At 33.3% G+C, this 12305-nt stretch overlaps 1 protein-coding gene and 1 long non-coding RNA gene across 11 annotated transcripts in view; one reads left to right on the plus strand and one right to left on the minus strand.

Moving 5' to 3' along the window:
* The window catches only part of LOC118735985, a 310322-nt gene that overhangs the window by 162184 nt on the left and 135833 nt on the right, over positions 1-12305 (plus strand). The window lies entirely within an intron of this gene.
* Positions 1-12305, minus strand: part of LOC118735978 — a 154016-nt gene that overhangs the window by 31868 nt on the left and 109843 nt on the right. For all 9 annotated transcript variants that reach the window (XM_036466062.1, XM_036466067.1, XM_036466068.1 and 6 more), the window contains one exon: positions 9719-9927. In XM_036466062.1, the coding sequence (XP_036321955.1) occupies positions 9719-9927 (209 nt within the window). The remainder of the gene's footprint in view (positions 1-9718; positions 9928-12305) is intronic.

The raw sequence follows: 12305 nt of genomic DNA on the forward strand, positions 1-12305 counted from the left end.
TTAATATACAACGCTTTTATAAATGGACTAAAAAGTAGAAAATAATATTTCTCAGTGCCATAGAATTTGTTTTGATAACTTTAGATTTTGAAATTTTAGCAAAAGTCATTATAAACAATCTATGAAATTGAAAATGAAAAGCGTGGGGCGCATGTAATACACTTGAATTGATATGAAAAGTAATATATGTATGTATGTATGTGGGTATATGAATAACGACCGCTTAAAATCGATTTCAAAGTTCTACTTTCGCTGTAGAAATTTTAGGTCTACGTTATGTAGTTTGACTATTGTCAATTAAATCGAATGCTTTGTATTGCATGCGCTCCACGTTTTTCTTTTTCCTTTTCAATTTCATAGATTGTTTATAATGACTTTTGCTAAAATTTCAAAATCAAAAGTTATCAAAACAAATTCTATGGGACTGAGAAATATTATTTTCTACTTTTTAGTCCATTTATAAAAGCGTTGTATATTAAAAAGTTTTTTTTTATATTATTTTTTTTTATTGTTATATAGTACCATTAGCAGCATATTTATTTTCGAAAAGTGTAGAGCTAACTTGACACACATGCAAATGATATTAAGTCGCAGCCAGCAAAATATCCGGAAACGTACCCGAAAATATAAACAATTTGATATAAAAACCTGATCTTTCAACCATTCTACCACTAAAGTGCGCATCCCAAACGTATTTACCGAAAATGGTTGTGAAACGGATGCGCTTTGGGCTAAACATTTTTTGATTTTACTTTTTGTTAAAAACGGCTTCATTTTGAACTCCGTAGAAGCTTTTTTATAGTAGCAAAAAACCAAACACTTAACCAATATTAGAATTGAGGTCATGAGAGCAAAAGTGGCCTAACTAAAAAAAAAAAAAATGTTTGTACTTAACTACTTAAAATAACTATATAGTTTTAAATGTGTTGCATTTTAAAATAACGAACGCTTATTCCTTAATTTTAAGGCACAAGGCTACATAGCGTATTATAAAATTAAGGAATATGCGACCTTTATTAAACTTTAATCACATTTGAAAGTATTTTAAATAGGTAAGTACAAAAAAAAAAAAAAAATTGGGTTAATTAGAATTAGCATTTGCGTATTTAAATTTTAATAAGTACTTTTTATATCATATGGATGTTTAGCCTCTGACAGCATTCGGTCCGGGGACCTGAAAGCTAACAAAAAGTAGTATGCTCCTCTGCACACTCAGCTACAGGATACGTAAAGTAACAAAAATGGAAATCGTTTTCTGTATGTTCCCGGATAAGGGAAATGTATTTTCTTTTATTTCATTTCATTTGTGGAATAAATAAGTTATCAAAAATTCCCAAACTGATGAATTTCGCGTTAGAGTATTATCCAAAAGTATATAATGTAGGCCAAAGATAGAATTGAAAAAAAAAAAATAGGAAGCCCCATACCGAGAGAAATAATTAATTTAGTTTTTAAGTTCCAATTTTGTATAGAAAATATAAATAAAGTATTGAAAATAATAAAATTATTTCTAATATCGCCCGTAGAAATAGTAAAGCGATAAGAAAACGATTTATTCAGGTAATAAGAAGAAAACGACTCGCCCAGGCGAGTTGCCTTCAATGGACTTTTTATTGCGACTGGTAATAAGAAATCGATACGATAGCGATATTACCGGCAATAGATTTCTTGTCGAGGGTGAAACGTTTTCTTATTACCGGCATACAAAATTGTCAGGTGGCTATGCATCTACATAGTTCTGTATGCATTAGTTAGCTCGAATTCCTGGCCATTTCAACTGGAATGTAGCGGAGGTAACAGCGACGGCGTGTCACTTCACATAACTACATGTGTCTCTTCACGGTATGCATGCACATACATACATACATACATATGTATCTACAATATTTCCGTACACCATAATTGCATAGTTAACGAATAGCTTACTGGCTACACTTGTAGTTGTTATAAGTAGTACTTCCCACTTTTATTACTACTCGTAATTGATTTGGTGGTCATGATTGCGTTCGTTTCTATAAAGTACTTACATATTTTACATACATACATATATACATATGTACATACCCTGCAGGAAATGAAGCTTACTTGGAAATAACTTAAAACTGATTCGGATTCCGCTAGTATTAAATTTTAGCTGTTTATTTTCTTTGCAGATTTATTTGGAGATTATTTTCTATGGCGATGGCCGAAAAATAGTCAGACCCGGAAACCCCTGAGTTAGGTGCCAACCCCCTTGTAACTAACTACTTTTGGACGTAGATGTATCAAAAGGAAAAAATTTACGTGACTTACATCAGACATAACATCAAAATGATAATACATACAAAATTTTGATCTTCATTGTATTAGCTCTGAGTTCGAAAAAGCTTCTGTGAAGCGCATTAAAAGTGTTTTTGAAGTAATTTTGGTATGAAGACTTTAAGTTCGTTTTGCCATAGCTAATTAAAAGCGGGGCATTTATCGAAATGCCGCAAAAATGCTAACTACAAAGCTGGTTATTTTTTATCAATTGGTAATTTTTTACTGCAGGATACATTCATATTTTACGAACATTCACATGTACATACATACATACGTATTTACGTGCATACCAGCAGTGTTATTGATATAATGACTTGAATTATAGAAAGAATTTATGTATTGTCATTTTATCGGAAATAACACCCTTAGCTTAGACATATGTATGTATGTGCATATTAATGTATACAAGTATACACACAAATCAATGCTCATGCCATTTCAATGCGATTAAGGTTAATGTCAAATATTTGATACAGTGAATTTATCAAGGAAATATTTTTAGAAACAAATAACTCTATGTCGACGAAAGTGGACCCTCTTGTGTAATTTAACTGTTATTTATATCAAATTAATGTATGTATTCGTACAATAGTTTTTCGGATATCAACTTAATCTCATATTTTGTTCCACTTTGTTGATTGTGTGTACTGCTTCGGTAGCTGTTAATTACCGAATAAATATAATAAAAGTGTCGCTAAGTAGTATTTGTGTCCCATTCTGATTTAAGTAATTAAGTAGATAATAATCATTCGTTTTGCCGCTTGCCAAGCTATTCAACAAATCAACCTTTTGAACTTCAAGTGCAAGAAAATTGAAATATGAATATCAGTATGTGTACGAGCAGGCTAATCATTAATGAAATGTGTACGTTTTTTTTGTAAATATGAATTATTTTTGGATTACAGACATATACATATGTGTGTATGTGTGAAAGCCAGGGAGAATGGGGAATAGATCCAACTACTTTTACTTTTGATTTGATAGCTTAATGCCATTTGAACCGACCGATTTATCACTTTTTTATTTCAGACTAATGACAAAATACCTTTTGTTATAAAAATTTGAGATTATTTATGGGCTGTATATCAGTATTGAGCCTTTGCGCACACTAGTCTTTTCAGACCGTCTAAAACGGCGAACGTGCAAAAATGCAATAGGTTTTTCAGATGACAAAACCGATTTCGAGCGCCAGCAAATCAAAACAATTTCTTATAAAAACCTGGTATTTTATCCGCTTTCCAATTTTATTCTCTGTCGCTTTTCGGATACTTTCTCCCACAAAAGAGTGTATCCGTAACGCGTCTACAGAAAAGTACCGAAAAGAATGTGAAGCGGCCCTTTCTGATCGAATTTTTCGTTGAAAACGCTTTTGTTATGAACTTCACAGGTGCTTTTTCATAGTCACAGAGAACCAAACAGAAAACAAATATTAAAATCGGCAATTATTTTCATTTTAATTAATACTTTTTAATGTGTTGCCGCTGATGACATTCGAATAGGGGTAACAAAACTTCATACTCAAAATATTTCTAAAAAATCGAATTAAAAAGCTCGAAGGATTTACGAAAGGTTTTTTGTTGATTTCTTTTTTTTATTTTTGCACAAAGATTGAAACTTGGAACTTGGATGGTTTAAGTTAAAGAATATACTATATATTTTAAACGAATAATTAAAATTACAAAAATATTAAAACACATGGTCAGATCTTGCCAATATGTGAGCGTCGTAAAATTATGAGTAGCACACTGGTGTACCGATTAATTGTACCAAAATTCACAAAATTACACCAAGTTATACACCAGTGTGCTACTTGAGTATAACGGTATGAATGAGTGATCTATATATAAAAGAATCCTCCCAGGCCTGTAGCCATTGTGTGTCTCACTTTTAATTCATCGCTGAAAAGCTGCTAGAAGGATTATAAATTCTCAATCTCAAAATACAAATTAAAGTGCAAGTTTCAAGGCGTTAAAATTACCATTGCTTTTTGAGATATTTTTCGCCGAGGGTATTGCGAATTTTATTCCATATAAAAATACATTGAGTTATATGATCTTCTTAAAGTTGTAAATAAAATTTTTTGAAATTTTGATATTTTTTTTTTTTGAAATTTGATTAATTTTTGTGAACTTTGTGTAAACCATGAAACTTTTATTTATATGGGTTCTGTTATGGATCGAGGTACATATGTTGATGTTAGAGATGGGCACGGGACAAAAATGTTAATCCGAAACCCGCCCATCCCGACGTTTTTCGGAATTGTACCGCGGGTCCCCTGGGTCCCGAAATCTAACACTAAGTTCAATTCACATGTCTTTCAAATTAATTTTAAATAATAAAAAGTCTAGCATCTTCCGAAAATTTTTTGTTGCTTTGCTGCTCGTTCTCTTCTTGTCAATATAATACACGAAAGTGCTTATTTCATAAAACGTATTTAAGGAAGATTTTATGAATTTGCGGAAGTTGCGGGTTTTATCGGGAGTGTGGGGAGAGGAGTTTGGGCCCGTCACGCACCTAAAATTTTTACCGACCTTCCCGATATCGCCCATCCCGACCATTTTGAAATCAGTACCGTGGGTTCCACGGGTCCCGACATCCCGCGCGTATCTCTAATATGTATACATATGCATTTTAAATGAAAATTATGTGCTGATTTGGCCCTTTGTCTGTCGTCGTCCCCTCCATGCGATCTTGCATATATGTACATCCGCTTGATGGAATTGCTCGCGGCGGCCGTTATTACAGCTGTAAGACTGAAAGACCAAGAACCAATTTATGGATCAAAGGAATTTCTGCTCATTCAGATATTCTAGGCACGTCACCGTGTCCCGGGTGTATCAAGAAGAAGTGTTTGACATTTAGGAGGCAGTACGAAATCCTGATCAAAGGCCTAGAGAGAACAAATGAATATTTTTCTTGTGTGGCAGTCAGGCAGGTAAACATTACAAATTCTCTTACTGAGCGCCGTACATTTTTGATCGAGATAGCCTAGGTTTATAGAATCCAGAAACAAGATTAAGAAAAAATTGTAAATGTGGCGAATTTGCAAGGAAAGATTCGATCAAGTCCTTCAAAGAAAGTATACCCTAGCGTCATTTTAACAATAAAAAAAAGGTCAGGCGACTCATTTACCCAATGTACGGGACAACTTTTCATCCTCTGAAAGCTCATATCGGAAAGGACTGGTTTTCCATATCACCCAGAAAAAATCAGCTAAAAATATTTCTTTCAACAGATGATTTGGTAACTATAACCATCCTGGGGTATGGTATCATCTAAACTAAGAATATATTTAAAAGTTCTAATCGGGCGGCGCGAAGAAGGCGGGCATTGGCTAGTTAACATAAAATAAGTAAATATTAGATGCAAACAATATCATTTTGCTTTTTTGACCCTATTATTTTGATCACGCGACGTTTTTTACCTGGAGTTTGGCGTAATTTTGTGTAAGATGTTATCAGCGATAAAAAAAAATGGGTAGCCATATACTTACGTAAGAAAACCTTACTGTATGACGGATAATCTTTTAAGTTGTAAAATTGGCAATCGAAATTGTCAACTAACGGAATGTAAAGTGAACTGACAACAGATTTTGACAACACAACACACTAAAGAAGTGCAAAAAAGAGGCCAACGCATGTGACTCACTGGCTTAAGGGCCATACATGGAGGAGGTCAGATGTACGTACATACATACGTATGTATGTATGTACATGATGATGTACCAACAACCGAAGCTGTATGTGCAGAAAATCACATGTGGTGCAGTAAAGTAAAAGGCAAAATGTAAAAAAAAAAGCTTAAAAAAAGTCTCCGCTGAGTTGCATAAAAAGTGTGAAATTGTCACCATCTAAAGGGAATAAGCCGATATAGAAACTTTCGAAAAAACCAATTTTACACCTGCACTAGAATTTGGAAAGCGACACATGTGTGCAGTGCTATAAAAGAAAGTGGCAAAATACGAGCGTCTCGAACAGCAGGTGAAGCGAAATAAAATGAAAACCAATTGAGAGCATGAAAGGGGTTGTTGGCAAAAAAAAAGAAAAGAAATACAATTTCCATTCACCCTTTGCATTGACTCTTTTGCAAGTGCTTGTTGGAATGTGTGTTTTGCTTTATCCTGGTTGTAGAAAATTAAAAACAAGCTGTCTACTTGCTTATTTACGTTGCAACATGTTGCACAGCTGAAATATGTAAACACAATGTGGAGGGGAGTTGTATATGCACGTAAAGTTTTCGTAGAGTTTCAAAACTAAATATACAGACAGGTGACAGCAAAAAGCGAAAGCAAACGCTTTGAGAAATTCGACTATAGCATGGGCTGTACTTATGTATGTACTTACAAAAATTTTGTTAAACTTTTGTTAAGATATGTTTCCAAAGTTATGGGATTTGTGAGCGAAAGCGCGACAGGCATCGGTACACCATTTGGCTAATTAGAAAAGGTAGAATTAATTGGGCGTAAATATAAGCATAGTATCCAGATGGCTAGTTCCCAGCATGACCCCGCCATTTTAACAACTTTAACCATACAATCGAAATTTTCGCTTTTACAATATTATATATTATTTCTCCATACTTTAGCCTTCGTCGGAGCAAAAGCAAGTGCGCACTTAGGTAAATCGTAATATATTGCATATGCATATTTTTTATGCAATATAATTTGTATGACAACGAAGACAAGCATAATAAGGATATAAAAACGTGCAATCACCACAGTTAACAAAAGCAAGCAAGCAGCCGAGCAAAGTATTATGAAGTGAAAAGTGCGTTTGGCTTTGTTTACGTAAACAATGGGCCACGCGAATGTCGAGTCTCGCTCTTTCAGCTGCCTTTTAACTTTTTGTGCCTTATTCACATACACACATATATTTGTGTGTGTGTGTGTGTTTTTCACTTTTATATACTCCCTACTCGTTTTCTCGCTGGCTTTGTGCCTTTCTTCGTGGTGTACGTGGCGTATGAGCGACATGCTGTTGCACCGCATGCTGACGTCTGCACAGGTGCGTATATACAGTTGTCCACAAAATAAAAGCAGTGCGATATGTATTTTGTATTTTGTTTATAAATTTTTTATCAAAGTCTAGCTGGCTCTACAATAAACACCATATAAATTCAGATTTCAAACTTTGTACAAAAATTATAAAAATTTCGCAAATTTTCACTCAAACTTCAAACTTTTTAATCAGAATCTTTAGAAAAAATTGTGATATGCAGTTGTGAAGCCCATTTAATTCTAGTATAATAAAGTGCAAGTTTCAAGTTGCTAAAAGATCCCGTTGACTTTTGAGAATTTTTTTTTGGTTGAAGGTGTTTCACGTTGGCAAAAAAAAAAAAGAATTGCCAAAAATCAACGGAATTTCATTGAAGCTTTAAACTTGCACTTGATTATAATAAAATTAAATGGGATTCAAAACTGGATAGCACAATTTTTTTTAGAGATTCTGATAAAAAAGTTTGAAGTTTGTGTGAACATTTTCGAAACTTTATTAATCCTTGCTCAAAGTTTGAAATCTGAATTTATATGGTGTTTGTTGTGTAAACCGCTAGACTTTTTATAAAAAACTGAAAAAAACATTAAATAAACAAAAGACCAATAGCCAAAACTGGTCAAAATATCGCACTCCTTTTATTTTGTGGACAACTGTACGTAAGTATGCACTGGCGCAATGTCGTGGAGTATGTAGTACATATTAGAGGGCTGCATGAATTCATTCAAAACGGCTTATGAGTTATTCATATACAAAACGAATTAATGATTTTGGCCTAAAATTTTTTGGAATTTGAGTGAATACCTATTCGGATATATGTTTCGACATTAGAATATTCAAACAAAGTGAAATAAATTGAATTGAAATAAATGACAATTTTTGTATGAATATCCAAAAATATTTTTTCCGTGCACAAATGTACAAACATATGTATGTATGTATGTATGTATTGCTGCGCTCCTATTACAATACGAAAAAACTTGTTTGTAGAAAAAACTTTTACCGAAATGAGTTTGAATGTTTTCCATTCAATCATTCACATTCTTCCATTTGAAGGTAGAAAATTTGAAACAAAATGTACATTCATAACTTACAAAATTCCAAACGCTGAGTGTTTTGTATGTGAAGTAAAATATTCAAATCTACTGGACTCTGTTTGGCTAGAAGTTTGAATGAATTCATGCAGCCCTCTAGAACATATGTATGTATGTATATATGCTTAATTTGGTGCTTGAAAAAGAAAGTTGATATATTCAAAGTTATATTTAAAGTGTCATTTTGAATTCGAGCAACTTTGAATTTTTAATATGTGGAACGGTACTAGTTTGTTTGATTTTTGCTTGAATTAATTAAAATTTCTTAGAATTTCGTTAAAAAAATAAAATAAATAAAAAATCTAAATAGGGCTTGCATTATTTTCATCTGAAATAGGCATTGTACCATTTTTATTAACAACAATTTAAAGGCAATCGAAGTTCCGAGATCTTTTTCAAAGTTGCGTGCAACATTAGAATTTATGGCTCAAATTCGAGGGTCCTTAATCAAACAGTGGCCATTACTGCCAAACAATCAACGCAATTAATTTTGGTATTCCACACCTAAATAGCAAGCCACACAAACAAGTCGTAGCAATAACAACAAAAGGCAGAAAACATTGAAATGATAATAAAATTCAAGGAATGAATATTAAAGCGAAAGTTTTCAACAGTTTCTCATTCCCTCGATATTCATGCAACATTTCAAACTCTTCAACTATTCAACACTTTTGTGAAAATATTCAGCGTATGATTCCATGACGGCACCCACAAAGTGACAATTATGTGCTGTGTTGAGGTCTACTTTTAGGCGCTAGGAATTGAATGCAAACATAAAAGTTTTACGCAAACAGAAAGTAATTTAATTTTCTACCAAGAATTTTGGTGAAAGTTTTGTGCTCAAGTACTCCCTACTCCCGATAATGTACTCGCCCAATGTAAATAATCAAAGTGCAATGTATTGTGGTTTGAATGTTTACCCGTTTCGTTTGCTGGTGTTGACAATTTCTTTGTCAAACTATTTATGAAGATTGCCTCTATTGAAATGCCAAGCTGCTCTTAATGTGGCATACAAAAAACTTTGCCATGTCTTACATTTGTCAACTTGATTTTAATTAGCATGGCAAATGCATGCCGATTCTGCACATAGCTCGGGGCATAGAGCAGCGAGTGATAATACCAAACCCTTTTGATTGCTTGTTTGCTGGCAATAATGTGCCTGACTGTTGGTCGCAATATTGCTTGCGGCTTGTAGGCATAATTTCAGGCGCGAAATTACATTTTCGAAGCAACAAAAGTGCGTTGATAAGAAAATGTGTTTGTAGAGTTAAAAATCCTTTGGCTTTTGAAATATTTGCTGTTATTTAGTTTCTATTTTTCTCTTCCACTTACCTCAACTCTCACGCCTGTGATTTGATAAACTTTAATGGCTGGCGTTTCCTTTGGCGTAAAACTGTAAAATTCGCGGCGTCCTTTGTACCATTTCACCGAGTATAGGCTATCACCCTCCAAATCGTAAAGGCATTTTAGCGTCACCTTTTCGCCGCGTCGCGCAGCATGTGGAATCTTGACGCGCACATCTCTCAGAGAATTGACGAAATCTGTAAGGATAAAAGCAGAGTTTCAATTGAGAACCAATTATCGCGAAGCATACAAAAGTTATAAGTTATAAGTTAAAGGGAAGCCTGGATTCGCCAATTAAAAGCCAATCGCCTAATTATGTCACAGAGTTATATTGAACTTAAGTAAGTATTAACTCGAAATTCCTCGTTCAGCAGAACATGCAATAACACCGTTTCTAGGTACATGCTCCCCTTTTGAGTAAGGCAGACTTTTCTTAAGTTTTTTCTACAAATTACAAGAAAAAAAATCTCCCCGTTTCGCTGGTAGATGAATAAGTATAAGAAAGGTGCTTTAATTGCCTTTACAACGGTACCAATTGTTTAAAAATCGGTTGGTATTTTTTTGTTTAAAATATATATGTATATTTTTTTTATAGTAATTTTTTCCTTTAAATGTGGGTATTCTCAAATTTTTATATGCGAAGTATACAAATATGCATATCGAAAGAAAGGGGTTGAATCACCTTTATAACGATATAAATTTTAAAACAAAACATGTTCATAAACAAGTTAAATCGCATGCAATTATTGTTGGAAAATTGAACCAGTTAAATCATTTAACCCGTTTGGAAACCAGTTCAGCGCAGAGTTGTATCAGAAAGCTTTCTGCTCCGGCCAATCAGAAAGACCCAACAGCTTTTATTTGACACACCAACGTTCAAAAAATTTATATTCCGAAAAATATTAAAAATTAAAAATTATCAAAAAATATAAAATAGACATTCGCACAAAACAAATTGAAACACAAAAACTGGATTTTGAATATTAAATATAATTTTTTTACCAAAGGTCTATTTCGACCTTCGAAGGCCCATATCTCGATTTCGGAAGCTAACTTCGAAAAACGGAGAAATTACTTTTTTACCTTTGACTCAATCTTTTTAAAAAAATTGGTTTGTTCTAATACCCAGAAAAAAAGTTGATTTTGTCGTACAGTGGTCTTAGATAAAAGTTATTGAAGACTTTTATTTATAAACATCATAAATGAAAAACATTCAGTGGCTTTTAGTTATAAAAGTCATCAATATAAATAACTCATTGACTTTCATTTTTTTAGTCATACTTATAAAAGTCATTTGTATAAGTCGTAGTAAACTTTTGTTCTCCATCAATTTTTTAGCCACAAAAAATTATGATGACTTTGATACGTGTAACTTTAAAAATACAAGTAATTTTTAGCAAAAAATATTCCGACGAACTGATAACCTCCTCCTATTTGAAAGTCGGGTAAAAAGTTAGGAACCGATTTATATTGATGATTTGTATAAATAAAAGTATTCGATAACTGTTCTAGGACATATAATATAAAAATCAAAAATAACAGTTACTTGCAGATTATTTAAATAAAAGTCAAAAATAATTGTTATTTTGGATTTATAAAATAAAAATCAAAAATATTTTTTTTTTTTAATTTTGCATGAAAATTACAAAAAGCAAAAGAAAATTGTCGAATTTGATTCTCGGTAAAAAAAAGAAACCGATAACCGATGCATCACTTGGTTATAGAAAATTTCCTTCATAGTGAACTTTTCAATGGCAGTTTTCATCAATAACTAAAATTATAATGTTCGGTCCCAGCAACTGAGCATATTTCGGGGTAAATAGGGAGCAAATCAAAAATATCTATACTCGTAAAAGTGTGCTCTTTTTGCTTTGCTTTTCCATACTCCGGAATTCCTTTTAAAAACTTAAAATTTTTATGAATGTACAGAGTAGATAAGTGGAAACATTTCCTTACAAACACTCTTACTTTTTTCTGTATCAAAAGTTTCGATGTGCAACAAATTCGCTAATTAATTCCACCCACAGACAGATAACCGCAAAAATGTCGTTAACAAATCACCCACAAATTGACTGGCAGGGTATGCGCCACTTCACATGCATATTCAAGCGTTACTGGTAAAACATAAGAACTTAAGAATAAAACAAAATATGCGCTATATTCCAGTGCATAAATTATTGGCCTGATTGATTAGACATTTTATTGACAGAGGCGGCGTAGTCGCGTCTTCCTTACCTACTCTCATTTAACATATTGTTTCTATGCTGACTCTTAGGCGCAGACAGTTTTTCTGCCTCGTACTTCCTGCCATTATTTTGCTTCCTCCATTTTGGTTTATTTTATACGGCGGCTCAAGGTTAATGCAAATTTTCATTATTTATTTTTATGGCGAATCGTGCTCAACTTTTGACGAGTTAGATTGTCACGCGGTCGGATAAAGTGCAAAGCCTTGTAGGCTCTGCTGCGCTGATTACCTTTCAATACTCAATACACTCGGGTGGCCCCAGGTGGGCGAAGAAGCAAATACAATATTTATAGCATACATTAAGGCGGGCGCGCGCGCGCGCTCTGCATT

This window comes from Rhagoletis pomonella, unplaced genomic scaffold, assembly GCF_013731165.1.
Source record: "Rhagoletis pomonella isolate Grant_MI unplaced genomic scaffold, Rhpom_1.0 Rhpom_scaffold_00003, whole genome shotgun sequence".
Lineage (NCBI taxonomy): Eukaryota > Metazoa > Arthropoda > Insecta > Diptera > Tephritidae > Rhagoletis > Rhagoletis pomonella.